The 16492-nt window shown below is 46.3% G+C and overlaps 1 protein-coding gene across 1 annotated transcript in view; it reads left to right on the forward strand.

The window, feature by feature from the left end:
- The first annotated feature begins 647 nt into the window (after positions 1 to 647).
- The window catches only part of NID1 (nidogen 1), an 89972-nt gene continuing 74127 nt past the window's right edge, over positions 648 to 16492 (forward strand). Inside the window, exon 1 of the mRNA XM_054501877.2 lies at positions 648 to 1163. Coding sequence (XP_054357852.1) covers positions 939 to 1163 — 225 coding nt within the window. The 5' untranslated portion in view covers positions 648 to 938. The remainder of the gene's footprint in view (positions 1164 to 16492) is intronic.

The raw sequence follows: 16492 nt of genomic DNA on the forward strand, positions 1-16492 counted from the left end.
ACTTAAATCGCTTATCTCCCTTTGTCAAGAACTTTCAATAGTTTCTTCTCCGAGTGATAGAGCGAATTCAAATTCCTAAATTTGTGATTCAAGGCTGTGCTTCAACCGGTCCCTCCCCAAATCCTCTGCTGGGGGATGGTGCCCTGAATAAACCCAGCTCGGTCCTCCACCTCCCTTCTCTGCCGCCTGATGACATCCCATTCCTTCCAGAGGACCCGGGTTGATTCCCGCCGTCCCACCTGCAGCTTTCCCCGCCAGTTTTTCCAGCCCTAATGTCCTTGATGACTTGGGGCCCCCATCTGACACTGGCTTGTGTTGTACACTGGTGACTTTGCCTCGGAGGGTGAGACCCCGTTTCCTGGCGAACCTCCACGGTACGGAGCACAGGATCAGGCACTCAAAAACGCGCAGTGAATGGGTGGATGAGCCCATGAACGTGCTGGTGGCTCGGTCCCTTGGCTCATTCCCAGCTCCCACCCGGTCTTCCTACCAGGGTCAAGCGAACTGGACCCCGGACGCGGCCGAGCGGCAATGGGGTGGGCGCCGTTCCTGAATCCGGAGCGTTTCCCCGTCGCCGGCTCTCCACGACCCAACCCTAATCAGAGGACCACGGTGCGGGTCCCGCGCTCTGCTCCCCCTCCCGGAGGCGCCGTTCGCTGGGAGTCGGGCTGGTTTCGAGAATCGCAGGCACCGGGGCCCACGGCGGGAGGTTCGGCTTCGCCCCTCGCCCTCCCCCTCGCGGCCATTGGGCTGCCCCGCGGCGCGCCCGCTGGACGGGGCGGGGCCCTCCCCTCTCCCCTCCGCTCCCCTCCCCTATTTCCCGGGGTGGGAACGCCGGGAGGCGGGAGGCGAGGGGGCTGCCAGGGGCGTCCGGTTACATCCCCGCCTTCCTCTGCCCTGGCCGCGGGACCGGGTTTGCGGGACCGCAGTTCGGGAACATGTTGGCCTCGAGCAGCCGGATCCGGGCTGCGTGGACGCGGGCGCTGCTGCTGCCGCTGCTGCTGGCGGGGCCTGTGGGCTGCCTGAGCCGCCAGGAGCTCTTCCCCTTCGGCCCCGAACAGGGGGACCTGGAGCTGGAGGACGGGGACGACCTAGTCTCCCCTGCCCTGGAGCTGAGTGGGGCGCTCCGCTTCTACGACAGATCCGACATCGACTCAGTCTACGTGAGTGAGCCCCGGGAGGGCGGGCGAGGGGCTGCAGGGCGCGGCGGGCCGGGGGCGCCGGTGGAGCCGGACGGACGTGGGCGTCGCAGGCGGGGACCGGGACCCGCTGGCCGCCGGGGAACCTGGCACGGCGCAGGGTCTCCCGCCTCTGCAGGGTCCGCGAAGGTCTCCCCGACCTGGTCCCTGCTAACCGAAGAGCGGCTCGCGGGATCTGGGTGGCTCCGCGCGCCCCAGGCCGTGACCCCGGCACCCATGGACCCCGCGGAGCTTCCTCCCCGGCGGCTGTGGGCTGCATCGCCGCAGGGAGGTCAGTCCGCGTCCCTCGGCTGTCCAGTCCCTTCGGGGCTAGGACCTGACCGGTCCCGGGTGGAGCCAGGTTCTCGCGCGGAACCTCCGCAGGGCAAGAGCCGGAGCTGGGTCGTAGCCTGCGCGCGGGCCCCGGGACTCTTGTGGCTGCGGGAGAGTTTCGCCGGCAGCCTCCTGTATTTGTGTGTGGACTCCGGATGTGTCTTGGCAGTGATGCTGCTTTCCAGTTGGGCTCGTTTCAGAGTCCAGAGTCCAGAGCGGGAAACACAGGGCTCCCAGTGATCCCATTTCCTGTGGCCAGGCATTGTCACCACGGAGGCCCCAAACGAGGAGCGGGACCAGATGACCTACAGCTCCCTGGAGCCTCCCCGGGACTGGCCGGGCCTGGGGGCGCTGTCAACTTGTTGAAGTCCTTTCGTGCCGCTGCCTTCCTCGGCCCAGGCACCATGTGGATTTCATATAAGGCTTGTGTGCATTCCAGAAGTGTGGGGGGTTGGTGGGGGGAAGGGGGTTGGAACTGCAAATGCAGCGGCTGCAGCCTGTCCTGCCCGTGAAATGGCTGTGCTCCCGGTCTGGCCTGGGCACACTGCGCCTTAGACAACACTCACGTGGAACTTGTAGGCTTTGCCTAAAACGAATGAGCCCTTCAAGTCTGGATCCACAAAGAGCCCTCCCCCTTGTTGGTTGACTGCCCTGGCCCCTTTGGACACTGGTGAAGCCTGTAGATCCCTTTTCAGTATAACGCTTTTATTTTAGTTTTTAAAGAGACGAGGTCTTGCTCTGTTGCCCAAGCTGGGTGCAGTGGCGCGATCTTGGGTCACTGCAGCCTCCAACTCCCTGGCTCAAGCTGTCCTCTGGCCTCAGCCTCCTGAGTAGCTGGGACCACAGGCGAGTGCCACCACGCTGGGCAGTATAAAGTTTTAAATGCATAAAATAAAATCCACAAGATGACCAAGGAAGGCAATTATGTTGAAATACAGATCAAAATATTTAAAAAACACACATCTTATGCTCTTATGTACTATATATGCTTATATGCTTACTTTTTTTTTTTTTTTTTTTTTTTTGAGACAGAGTCTCTCTCTATCCCCCAGGCTGGAGTTTAGTGGCAAAATCTCAGCTCACTGCAACCTCCACCTCCTGGGTTCAAGTGATTCTCCTGCCTCAGCCTCCTGAGTAGCTGGGATTACAGATAACTGCCACCATACTTGGCTAATTTTTGTATTTTAAGTAGAGACATGGTTTCACCATGTTGGCCAGGCTAGTCTTGAACTCCTGACCTCAGATGATCTGCCTGCCTCAGCCTCCCAAAGTGCTGGGATTACAGGCATGAGCCACCATGCCTGGCCCAATATATGCTTACTTTTTTTTTTTTTTTTTTTTTGAGATGAAGTCTCACTCTGTTGCCCAAGCTGGAGTGCAGTGGCAAGATCTTGGCTCACTGTAACCTCCACCTCCCAGGTTCAAGCAATTCTCCTGCCTCAGCCTCCTGAGTAGGTGGGACTATAGGCACGCACCACCATGCCTGGCTAATTTTTGCATTTTTAGTATAAACGGGATTTCACCATGTTGACCAGGCTGGTCTGGAACTCCTGACCTCGTGATCCACCCACCTCCGCCTCCCAAAGTGCTGGGATTACAGGCGTGAGCCACCACGCCTGGCCTATATGCTTACTTTTAACAACATTAAATAATAAGGTGTAGCAGTGGATCCAAGGGCAGGTAATGATTGAACTTTGAAGATCGTGAGCAATATTCTGAGACACATGCAGCAACTATGATATGATATGAAAAGATCTGTGACTTCTATTAGTGACTGCTTTGTTGCCTGCATTCATAATTAAAGGAAATGCTAAATATCAGTTTTTGGTTATTCTTTTCTTTTTTTTTTTTTTTGAGACAGAGTCTTGCTCTGTTGCCCAGGCTGGAGTGCAGTGGCTCAATCTTAGCTCACCACAACCTCCGCCTCCCAGGTTCAAGAGATTCTCCTGCCTCAGCCTCCCAAGTAGCTGGGATTACAGGCGCGCACCACCATGCCTGGCTAATTTTGTATTTTTAGTAGAGGCGGGGTTTCTCCATGTTGGTCAGGCTGGTCTCTAATTCCTGACCTCAGGTGATCCACCCGCCTCAGCCTCCCAAAGTGTTGGGATTACAGGCGTGAGCCACCGTGCCCAGCCATTAGAGATTTCTAAGTAGACGGCTGACACGATTTAACTTTAAAAGATTATCATTTTCTTCAACAAATAAATGGCATGGTGGGGAAAAAGGAGGGAGACCTGATGTGGATCAAAAGAGACTTCAGAGGCTTGCTGACCAAATGCAAGTGAGGACTTTGTTTCAGCCTGATTAAGACAAATCGGCCATAAAAAGGTGTCTTTGAGACAAACTGCATTTCTAGAAGAGGTATACATGCAAATGTGTAGACATAAGTTTCATTTCTTTGGGGTATATACCTAGTACTGGAATTCCTGGGTCATATGGTAACTCTGTGTTTAATATTTTGAGGAATTGTCAAAGTGTTTTCCAAAGTGACAGCACCATCTGACATTCCCACCAACGATATATGAGGGTTCCGATTTCTCGACATCCTCACCAACATTTCTTATTTCTGACTTTTTGATTTATGGCCATCCCAGTGGGTGTGAAGTGCTGTGTTGTGAATCTGATTTGCATCTCTCTGATGGCTAATGACGTTGAGAATCTTCATGTGCTCATTGGCCATTTGTGTTTCTTCTTTGGAGAAATGCCTGTTCAAATCCTTTGGTCATTAAAAAAAAAAATCGTTTTTGTTTTTTTTTTTTTTATTGTTGAGAAGGGCATCATCTCTCAACAAGAATACTTCATAAATGAGACCAGCCTGGCCAACATGGTGGAACCTCATCTCTACTAAAAATACAAAAACCAGCCAGGTGTGGTGGCGTGCACCTGTAATCTCAGCTACTCAGGAGACTGAGGCAGGAGAATCTCTTGAGCCTGGGAGGTGGAGGTTGCAGTAAGCCGAGATCGCGCCATTGCACTCAGCCTGGGAAACAGAGTGAGACTGAGACTTTGTCTCAAAAAAAAAAAGAGAAGAATCCTTCATAAATGAAGCTGTATTTTTCACATTGGATAACATTAGCAGGCAAGTGATGTCTGATTATTGCTTGGCTTGCCACGCTAAGATTAATACCTGGTGTTAAGGAGATTACAGCCAGATCATGCCTGTGAAGTTATATTTTTCCCCAGGTGAGCAGCAACTGAGCTATGGCGTGACACTCACTTTGGCCTTATCATCTATTTCCTTGCCTACCAACCTTTCACCTAACAGTTTTAGCATCTATTAATAATCTTTGCCTGAAACAGTAATTAAATTAAAGATTGCCGGATGCTGTTTTATTTTGTTTTGCTGGTTGCTTATTTCTGTCATTCTTTCTGCATTTATTAGCTGGCATATTCTGTAAAGAGGTTTTCCTCATCAGCCATGACTTTTGGGTAACACTGATATACTGTTCCTTCTGGAAAGGCAGATAAATGCTTAACTCTTTTCCTGTAATTTTTTATGTTTAAGTTAAGGAATTTGTGTAATACAGTACTAGGCTCCAGTTGCCACAGGTAAACTTCTGATATCTATATTCAGGTTGTTAAGGAGAAACATGTGTCTCCCCAGAGATTGGGGGTCTCACACCCCAAGGCCCTTGGTGTTGCATCCTCGAGGGCTACTTCTTTGATAGACACACCCATAGTTAAAATTTAAAGAACCCAACAATTTTTTTTTTTTGCCGGTCAAATTTAGCCTGCGGGGTTGTATATCAACTTTAGTGATACTAATGCTAATAAGTTCAGATAACCCACTACCATTGGAAAAGCCCCAATGATTTTTAAATGTTGGAAAGTAATCTCAGGTAGAAATTTTCTGCAGAAGAGAGGGGTAACTGATCCAAAGTCACTTGAACATTAACTGGATTAAGTTGAAAATGTTGACTCATCTCTATTACCCTTGTGTGAGAGGCATGTGAACTGAGCAACTCCATCTTGAACAGGCGCTGGGTAAAATGAGGCTGAGACCTACTGGACTGCATTCCCTGATGGTTAAGGCATTCTAAATCAAAGGATGAGATAGGAGGTCAGCACAAGATACAGGTCATGAAGACCTTCCTGATAAAACAGGTTGCAGTAAAGAAGCCCGCCAAAACCCATCAAAATCAAGACAGCGATGAGAGTGACCTCTGGTCATCCTCACTACTACATTCCCACCAGCGCCATGACAGTTTGTAAATGCCATGGCAACATCAGAAAGTTACCCTATATGGTCTAAAAAGGGGAGGCATGAATAATCCACCCCTTGTTTAGCATATCATCAAGAAATAGCCATGAAAATGGGCTACTAGCAGCCCTTGGGGCTGCTCTGTCTATGGAGTAACGATTCTTTTTTTTTTTTGAGACTGAGTCTCACTCTGTCACCAGGCTGGAGTGCAGTGGTGCGATGTCGGCTCACTGCAACCTCCGCCTCCCAGGTTCAAGCAATTCTCCCACCTCAGCCTCCCAAGTAGCTGGGACTACAGGCGCACGCCACCAAGTCCAGCTAATTTGTGTATTTTTAGTAGAGACGGGGTTTCACCATGTTGGCCAGGATGGTCTCGATCTCTTGACCTCGTGATCCACCTGTCTCGGCCTTCCAAAGTGCCGGGATTACAGGCGTGAGCCACCGCGCCCGGCCACTGTTCTTCTATTCCTTTACTTTCTTAATAAACTTGCTTTCACTTTAGGGACTTGCCCTGAATTCTTTCTTGTGCAAGATCCAAGAACCCTTTCTGAGGGTCTGGATCGGGACCCCTTTCCAGTAATCCTTAGATTGTTCCTAAGCTTTATTTACTAATCCTTTTGTTTCTATTTCTATTTCATGCCAGAGTCATTTCTTCTGTGGGGTTAATGGGGATCACTTGCAATTTGGACTTGGAGTTTTGTTCTGGCACTTCTAGTGTTTGATCTTAGGCAAGTTATATAAACTGAAACTCATTTTTTCCTCAAACGAAGAATGAAAATGATATTAATCTTTACTAGGTTTAATGAGATAACTAAAGTAAAAACACTTTGTAAACTGTAAAGCGCCTTGCAAACGGATTAGGCTCCAGATCCACCTGTGGGCTCTAGGATGAACTTAATCAGTCTCCACCTTGATTGTGTCCTGGACTTGCCTATTTTCTGGACTTCCTTTTTGTGTTTTACTTTTTTTTGGACTCATTTTGTTTTCCAGCTTTTTGTAGCTGCTCAGTCACTAACTTTGAAGCCATCCCAAAAAACATTGCAACTTGCCTGACTTTTGCCCTCAGTGTCTCTAAGCTAGGCAGCCAGTGTAACAGAAAGAGCACGGGTTATGGACTCCAACAGATGTGGGTTCCGATCTTGGTTCTATCACTTGCTGGTTGTGTGACATTAAAGCTAAATTAAAATCCCTTGTCATTTCCTTGTCTGTTTCAAGTATGCGAAAAGAGGGATGGTTGTACTAAATGCCTGTCATATGAAATTTTAAAAGATAAAAAGAGCCTTAGTAAAGGACCTCAACATTAGGTGACAGCCCATGTTTGCTGCGTTTCCACTCTTTATGTTAAATTATTTTAAGTTCCTGCTGCCTCTCACCCATGGAGTTTGCTTTTGCAAGTTTCACTGTCTTCTCAGTACAGCGATTTGTATTTGTAAAAGGACCCTGTTTGTTTCTTGTTTCTACCTCAAGTATTCTCTAAACACACGTTTTGGAGAAGGCTCCCCCAAGACTATTGCAGGCCGCTTTCTGTCCTGGGGACTGTTACTAGGCTCATCTAAGCCCCTCCACCAATGGCTGTTGTTTCACTTTTTCAGGGTGTATTTGGACATAAGAAATCTAACAGAAATTTTAAATTTATTGAGCATCTGCATATAGACTTTCTCCAGTGATTCGTGCTGTCTGAAAGTTCACGTTAAAGATGAAATGAGACAGGAAGTGCTTTCTAAGATGGGAAACACCCTCCCATTATAAGTTAGGTGCTCTGTCCATCCCCTTCTTGTCAGTTGGTTGAAACAATTGTACATAAGTGGTTCCAGCTGTTACCCATGTGGTACTTGGCATTTTCACCCTGGGTTTTTTTGTGATCTAATTGACATGCTCTGCCCTAGGGCAGCTGGATGAAAAGCCGTATTGTTTGTTGTGTTTCTTGGGGTGAGTGGGAAGACATGGTTCTGTAAAGGGGCATTTAGTTTTACTAGCCACATAGTGAGCTGAAGTTTAACTTTGCTAAAGGAACTTTTTCTCAGTGTGAACTGATGTTGTAAGCAGTATTTCAGGGAAATATTTACATTGCTCAACATGCTGGAAATAGCTGTTTTTCAGTAAAGAAGTTTTTACTCCTTAATGCAAATTCACAAAGAACCTCACCTAGGCAATATTTGGTTACCTTAAGTTACCCTAAGATGATAATATTACAGTATTATCATCAGCAGCACTCTCAGTGATTCAGATGGGCTTTCTCAGAAATGCATTCACCCCATGAGGGTTTTGCGATATGATTAATGCAGCAAGGAACGTGCTGCTGCCATTGGGAGTCAGGATCCCTAAGTGAGGGATCTAAGATGCCAATTGCAAACTTAAAGAGAGGGGCAGACAGAAAGAAACATGTGATAAACCCTGGTTGGGAGGTCAGAAAGCCTTCACAAGGGAAAATGAGACTTTGCCAAGCACATGAGCTGAGGATTATCAAGAAGGTTTTTCGAGGTTTTCCTTTTCTTTTTCTTTTTTCTTTTCCTCTCTCGCTTTCTTTCCTTCTTTCTTTCTTTCCTTCTTTCCTTCAGTCTTACTCTGTTGCCTAGACTGGAGTGCAGTGGCGAGATTTTGGCTCACTGCACCCTCAGCCTCCTGAGTAGCTGGGATTACAGGTGTGCATGACCACCCCCGGCTAATTTTTGTAATTTTAGTAGAGACAGAGTTTCACCATGTTGGCCAGGCTGGGCTCAAACTCCCGACCTCAGGTGATCCGCCCACCTCAGCTTCCCAAAGTGCTGGGATTACATGCGTGAGCCACCACGCCCAGCTGAGGAAGTTTCAAGAAGGAGGGAATCATATAGATCCAAAAGCATGTAGTGTTAACTAGGAGAGACACCATGGAGAGTTTGGAGAATTAAAAGCAAATCTAAAATTTTTTTCTGGCACATTTCTCCTCTAGCCTTTTACTCACCAACATTCATAAAAACTAAAGTGTGGTCCCATCATCCATGTACTTTTTTGAGATGGAATCTCTCTCTGTCGCCCAGGCTGGAGTGCAGTGGTGCAATCTCGGCTCGCTGCAACCTCTGCCTCCCGGGTTTAAACGATTCTCCTGCCTCAGCCTCCTGAGTAGCTGGGATTACAGGCACCCACCACCATGCCTGGCTAATTTTTGTATTTTTAGTAGAGATGGGATTTCACCATGTTGGTCAGGCTGGTCTCAAACTCCTGACCTCAGGTGATCCACCTGCCTTGGCCTCCCAAAGTGCTGGTATTATAGGCATAAGCCACCGTGCCTGGCCCCGTGTACTTTTTAAACTAGTACAAATGTAGTGAACAGAAAGTGATACTGGTAACTACTGTGCAATACTTACGCTTCATGCTTTTTTTTTTTTCTGGACTCAGGGCACTGTATGGGGTGCCTCAGGCTCTGTAACTTTTGATTAGTTTTAATTACAAAATCTTTTTTTACCAGCACCACCTTCTACTCATTAATGTGGTCTAACGTGCCCAGTGCAACGAACACTCCTGTGTCCCTAGGAGGGCAGTGGCAGTGGTAGGAAAGTCTGGAGAAGGAAGAAATTCAAAGACCATGAGGGATGGACATAGAGAGTGGAATGATGGTTACCAGAGGCTGGGAAGGGTAGGGTATGGGATGAAAAGAGGTTGGTTAATGGGTACAAACATACAGTTCGATAGAAGGAATAAGTTCTAGTGTTTGACAGCAGAGTAGAGTGACTATAGTTAACCAATATTGTATATTTCAAAATAGTTAGAAAGGAAGATTTGAAATGTTCCCAATGCAAAGAAATGATAAATGTTTGAGATGGTGGATTTCCTAATTATCCTGATTTAATCATTACACATTGTATGCAGGTATCAAAATATATACTCCACATGTACCCCATAAATATGTACAAATATGATGCATCAATACAAATAAAATAATAAAGTGGATCTTCGCCAACACAAAAAGGACAGTGAAGGAGTCCCGCTTCTTCATTTTTGCTTTTGTTGCTTGTGCTTTTGTTGTCATGTCCAAAATATTATTGTCAAGATCAATATCAAGGAGCTTTATCCTTAATGTTTTCTTCTAGGAGTTTTATAGTTTCAGGTCTTACGTTTAATTCTTCAATCCATTGTGAGTTAATTTCTGTGAGTGCTATAAAATGGGCGTCCATTTTCATTCTTTTGCAGGAGGATATCCAATTTTCCCAGCACTGTTTATTGGAGAGACTACCTTGTCTCACTGTGTGTTCTTGGTGGCCTTGTCAAACGCTAGTTGACCGTAAATGTGTGGGTTCACCTCTGGGCTCTTAGTTCTGTCCCATTGATCTATCACGGCTATCTGTGATAGCTTTGTTAACCAACTTGATTGTGGTATTCATTTCACAACATATACCTGTATCAAATCACGTTGTACACCCTAAACTTATACACTTCTGTTTGTCAGTTATACCTCAATAAACCTGGAAAAACAAAACCAGACAAAAACAAGGACAATGAGCTGTAGGCCCTACTGACAGAGAACGTTAGTCTTGGCTTATCTATTAGAGCCATTTGCCTTTCTTTGCTGAACTTCAGATCAATCAAGTTTGTTATATGTTTTTTATTTTTTATTCTTTTTATTTTTTGAGATGGAGTCTCACTCTGTTACCCAGGCTGGAGTGCAGTGGCATGATCTTGACTCACTGCAACCTCCACCCCCCGGATTCAGGTGATTCTCATGCCTCAGCCTCCCCAGTAGCTAGAATTACAGGTGTGGTTAGCCACCGCACCAGACCCGTTATATGTTTTTACAAAATAAAACTTTTATTATGAAAAATTTCAAATATACTCAAAAATATAATGAACTCCCATGTATCCATTACCAGCTCCAACAAGTACCAATTTGAGACTAATCTTCTTTCATTGATGTCCTCACTTATTCCTAATGTTCCCTCCCCATCCCCAAACTGAATTATTTTTAAGCAAATCACAAATATTTCATCTTTTTGTAAATGTTTCAGAGTGTACCTCAAAAGAAAAGACTCTTTAGGCTGAGCACGGTGGCTCATACCTATAATCCTAGCACTTTGGGAGGCCGAGGCAGGCGGATCGCTTGAACTCAGGAGTTCCAGACCAGCCCGGCCAACATGGTGAAACCCTGTCTCCACTAAAAATACACAAATTAGCCAGGTGTGGTGGCACACACCTGTAGTCCCAGCTACTCGGGAGGCTGAGGCAGGAGAATCGCTTGAACCAAGGAGGTAGAGGTTGCAGTGAGCTGAGACTGCACCACCGCACTCCAGCCTGGGTGAGACTCTGTCTCAAAAAAAAAAAAAAAAGATTCTTTAAAAAAACAAAATAGTAAAATCATGATCATACTTTTAAGAAATGATAATTCCTTAATACTGTCCAATATGCAAATGGTTTCATGAAATGTTTTATTTTGCTTTTCAGTTGTTTGGTTTAAATCAGGGCCCAGACAAAGCCCACACATTGCATTTGGTAGACGTGTCTCTTAGGACTTTTGTTTTGAGATGGAGTTTTGCTCTTGTAGCCCAGGCTGGAGTGCAATGACGTGGTCTCGGCTCACTGCAACCTCCACCTCCCGGGTTCAAGCAATTCTCCTGCCTCAGCCTCCCAAGTAGCTGGGATTACAAGCACCTGCTAACACACCAAGCTAATTTTTGTATTTTTAGTAGAGACAGGGTTTCACCATGTTGGCCAGGCTGCTCTTGAGCTCCTGACCACAGTGATCTGCCCGCCTTCGCCTCCCAAAGTACTGGGATTATAGGAGCAAGGCACCTTGTCTAACTGCCTCTTAGAACTTTTAAAATCTACAGATCTTCCCCCAACCCCCAGCTCTTTTTTTTTCTTTAAAATTTATTTGTTCAAGAAACTAGGTATTTCTCCATTTTAGTGTTTTATATTCTGGATTTTGCTGATTGCATCCCATTGTGTCCATTAGCATGTTCTTCTGTCCCTGTATTTCCTATAAACTGGCAGTTAGATCTGGAGACATGACTGAATTCAAGTTATGCACTTTTTATTTTAGTAATTGGCATTTTACTCCAGTGGCAAGAATGGCAGTAATGCACAGTTCTCTGACCCTTCGTATCACTTACAACTGAGCTCGCCCTCAGGCCTTATTTCTAAAATAACCTGGGCGCACAGGTCTTATCCTGCTTTGAACCTGCCTGTCCCGTATATTGGAGGAAGTCAAGAAGTGGGGAGACTTGTATGTATCAGACCATGTGTAAGCTCTGGAACTACCGTGGTGACCAAGACAAATGGAGTCCCTGACCCTGAAGAAATGACCACATAGTGGGGAGAGAAGCCAGAACCTACAAATAGGCAGGAAGAAGACATATCAGGGGCTGGGGGTGTGAGGGAAGGGAGAAAGGAGTGAGTGGAGGGAGCTTCCACTGGAGGGGATGCCAGGAAGCTCTCTGAGAAGGCACTGTTTCAGCTGAGGAATAAGGGTAAGAAGGGCCAGTCATGTGACTAAGGGTGTGGTCGGGTTGGACGGGGGCGTGCTGGTGGTAGCTGAGATGGAGAAAGTGCCATATACAGTAACTTCTCACTTAACATTGTGGATAGGTTCTTGGATACTGTGGCTTTAAGCTAAAAATGCATAACTAAACCGATTTGACTGTCGGGTAATTGACAGAAACATTTAAGTTCCTATGGCTTATTTCTGGTCAGAAACACATCACCAAACTTCCCATGAAGCCCAAAACACTTCTAGTATTAAACATTGAAATAAATAAATGTGAGCTATACATACATTTAAGATGAATAAAAACAACCAAGATATTATTTACCCAATTTTTGATGAATCAGTGAATAATGGAGGTCATGACGGTGGTGGGTTCAATCAAGGAAGAAATGTTTGCAAAGCAACATTGTCAACACTTCTGACCCACAAAGCTCAAAAACAAACAATCACAAATCCGACAGCTTGCTGAGTGCTTTTGTACAGCATAATTTATTGGTGTGCATTTGGGTGATTACTCGTACTTAATGCATTTTCATTCTGTGATAATTTGTATTCATTCATTCATTCATTCATTTTCCAGCTGCTTATTCTAGTTCAGAGTGGAGGGTGGCCGGAGCCCATCCCGGCAGCTCAGTGTGCCAGGCAGGAGCCACCCTGGACAGGATGCTGTCCTATCGCAAGGGGGTTCCCATACACCCACACTCACTCACAGTCGGACAGTTTAGACGTGCCAGTTCACCCGACTTTGGCATAGCTTTGGGATGTGGAAGGAAACCAGAGTACGCAGAGAAAAGCCATGCAGACATGGGGAGAACACGGACACTCCACACAGACAGCGGCTCCAGCCGGGAATAGATTTTTTTTCTCATCAACGTTGTAACAAAACAACATTGAATGCAATGAAGTTATTTGAGGACCTGCTGTAGTTGGAGACAGGACATGCAGCATGGGTGGTAAGAAAGACGAAGGAACCAGGACCCACTTCCAGGTTTCCTGGCTTCACCAACTGAGCAAATATTGGTGATGGCCTGGGCATCAGTGGTCTCATGGGCCCGAGGACTCCCCAGCCCAGTGCCCTTGGGGATTGTGCCTGAGTCTGTGCCTCCTCCTGCCTGAGTGCCTGTGTCCTTTCCCTTTTTGCTCCCTGCCCTTCTGCTGTTGAATTGCCCAATGGTACTTTCAAAAGGTGGAGAAAAGGAACAAGGCTGATAGGAGTATCGTGCATTTGACAGACTTTGCAAAATGAGACTTGCACCCAAGTGGACGGGAATATTGTTCATCAACTTTGCTATTAACTGTTACTTCCAGGAAAATGAAGTTTACAAGGGAGAAGTTTAAAGCTAAGAATCCAGTGAAACTTCTGGCTGTTCTTCACATTACATTTATCTTTGAAGTCATCTTTCTTCATTATCACAGACGATCGAGTAGAATGTTCAGTAAAATTAGCTGAAAAATAATTTTCCAATGCAAATACTAATGAGGGTTATATGACCGTTGTCCAAAGCATTTGCAGTGCTGCATGACATTTGTCCTAAAACCTGACTCTTAAAACATTCCTTGTGAAAATAGAAATATTCCCATGCCTAGATTCCAAATAATAAAAGACACTGAGAGGGTTTTCAAAATTAATGGACTGATTTAAATTTCACTGGAAAACAGCTTTTTAAAACTAAATTGTCTGGATGTGGCCTCCCTGTGAACACTTCCAACCGCTCACTGCCAACTTCTGGCGGCTTGAGAGAGTGAGCCGTTTCCCACGCTCCCACACGGCAGCTCCCTGGGATGCTTGTGCTGGGAGATGTTTGGGTCCCTGGAAGGGAGACAGAGGGACCGGCTGGAAGAAGCCCCTTGCCTGACTGCCTTCTCTGCAGCCTGCCAGTATCTTCTAGAAAAGCCTCGCTGGTGCCAGGTGAAGATGTAAAATATGTCACCCAAAGAGTTAATAGCCCATAACATGTGGTTAAAAGAGAAGGTTTTGTTAAGTCTGTGTTTCACTCCCAGAGCTCTGGTTCCAATCCTTACCTGGGCGCCAATCAGTTCTGTACATTGAGCCTTTTTATTAATAGCAAGTTTTTGGCATGTTTAGAGTTTGGTCTTTAGTTCCTCTCTGTTTTTCTGTCCCTGCCCTCTCCTCTAGTAATGAGGTGTGAAGTGACTGAGGGATAAGACTCTGGGAGGAGGAGGAGGGGGGGATGGGGAGGGAAATAAGTGGCCTGGAAAATCCACTGGCCTTCTAACAACTGAGGGTTGCTATTCTGGATTCGTGTTTTTCCAATCTGCAGCCCTTAAAGAGCAAAATAAAGTGCCATTTTCAAAATCTCTCCCCTTTGATTAGGGAATCTTTTTCTTTTTCTTTTCTTTTTGTTTTTTTTTTGAGACAATCTTGCTCCGTTGCCCAGGCTGGAATGCATCAGTGCAATCTCGGCTCATTGCAGCCTCCGCCTCTTGGGCTCAAGCGATTCTCCTGCCTCAGTCTCCCAAGTAGCTGGGACTGCAGGCGCTTGCCACCACGCCCAGCTAATTATTTTTTTGTATTTTTAGTAGAGACGGGGTTTTGCCATATGGGCCAGGCTGGTCTCGAACTCCTGGCCTCAAGTGATCCACCCACCTCCGCTTCCCAAAGTGTTGGGATTACAGGTGTGAGCCACCGCACCCAGCTAGGGGATTTTTTCTTTCAATTCACAGATTATCTAAGGAAAACTATCACTGGCTTGGTCTTCCATGTCATCAGTGGATTGTGCACTAACAAGAAAGTGAGGGGGTGTTAGACCTCATTGGTGAGCCTGAGTGCCCCCACACCAAGGGGCTGTTTGCCACAGTATCTCAGGGGCCATCTTCCCATTTTCCCAAGGAGCATGGGTTTTAGCTGAGTAAGAACAGTGATATCTTTTTTTTTTTTTTTTGAAATGGAATTTGTCTCTTATTGCCCAGGCTGGAGTGCAATGCACAATCTTGGCTCACTGCAATCCCTGCCTCCCAGGCTCAAGCGATTCTCCTGCCTCAGCCTCACGAGTAGCTGGGATTACAGGTGTGCGCCACAAAGCCTGGCTAATTCTGTATTTTTATTAGAGACAGGGTTTTGCCATGTTGGTCAGGCTGGTCTTGAACTCCTGACCTCAGGTGATCCACCCGCCTCAGCCTCCCAAAGTGCTGGGATTACAGGCGTGAGCCACCACACCTAGCCAGTGATATCTTTTAATAGGCAGTTATAACTGATTTCAAGAAGGCAATTCATGAAGTAATTAAAAGGACTGATTTTGGAAAAGGACCAATTTTGGAGTCGGACTCCATGGGTTCAAATCCCAGTGTTGCCACTTATTACTTGGTAACTTTGGACACATTGATGAATTTGCCTAATTTTCCCCATCAGAAAAATATGGATATCAGTAGTACTTAGTCTTTTTTTTTTTTTTTTTTTTTTTACCTGAGACGGAGTCTTGCTCTATTGCCCAGGCTGGAGTGCAATGGCGCAAACTCGGCTCACTGCAACGTCCACTTCCTGGGTTCAAGTGATTCCCCTGCCTCAGCCTCCCGAGCAGCTGGGATTACAGGTACCCGCCACCACGCCCAGCTAATTTTTGAATTTTTAGTAGAGACGGTGTTTCACCATGTTGGCCAGGCTGGTCTTAAACTCCTGACCTTGTGATCTGCCCACCTCAGCCTCCCAAAGTGCTGGGATTACAGGCGTGAGCCACCACGCCCGGTCAGTAGTACTTAGTCTTAAGAGGTTCTTCTGAGCATTAGATGTTAGTAAAATGCCTGGAATATGGTAAGTATTCAGTAAATATTAGCTATTATCCTGACACATTAAACTATTCAAAATAATTAGTGATGCCATAATGCCCCATACAGATTTGCTTCTTGACACTATATTGTGTCATCATCTCTTTGTGTCAGTCCTTTCCCTTATCCTTCTGGATTGTGGGTTTCTTAAAAGGAGGGGGCTGGACCTTAACCATTTTTCTTTTCTTTTTTTTTTTTTTTTTGAGACAAGGGTTCACTCTGTCACCCAGGCTGGAGTGCAGTGGCATGATCATGGCTCACTGCAGCTTTGACCTCCCAGGGCTTAAGCCATCCTCCCAGCTCAGCCTCCCAAGTAGCTGGGACTACAGGTCTGAGCTACCAAGCCTGGCTAATTTTTGGTATTTTTGTGTAGAGATGGGATCTCACTTTGATGCCCAGGCTCCTAGCCATTTTTGTACGCACACCAATTAGCAGTCCTGGTAGGGAGGGATTACTCCCTTTTTCATGTAAATTCATAGAATTTGAATAATGACTCCTGTTCGCTTTCCACACAGCCCATTTTGCCTAGAAAAGAATGCTGGG

This window comes from Pongo pygmaeus, chromosome 1 (genome assembly GCF_028885625.2).
Source record: "Pongo pygmaeus isolate AG05252 chromosome 1, NHGRI_mPonPyg2-v2.0_pri, whole genome shotgun sequence".
In the NCBI taxonomy this organism is placed as follows: Eukaryota; Metazoa; Chordata; class Mammalia; order Primates; family Hominidae; genus Pongo; species Pongo pygmaeus.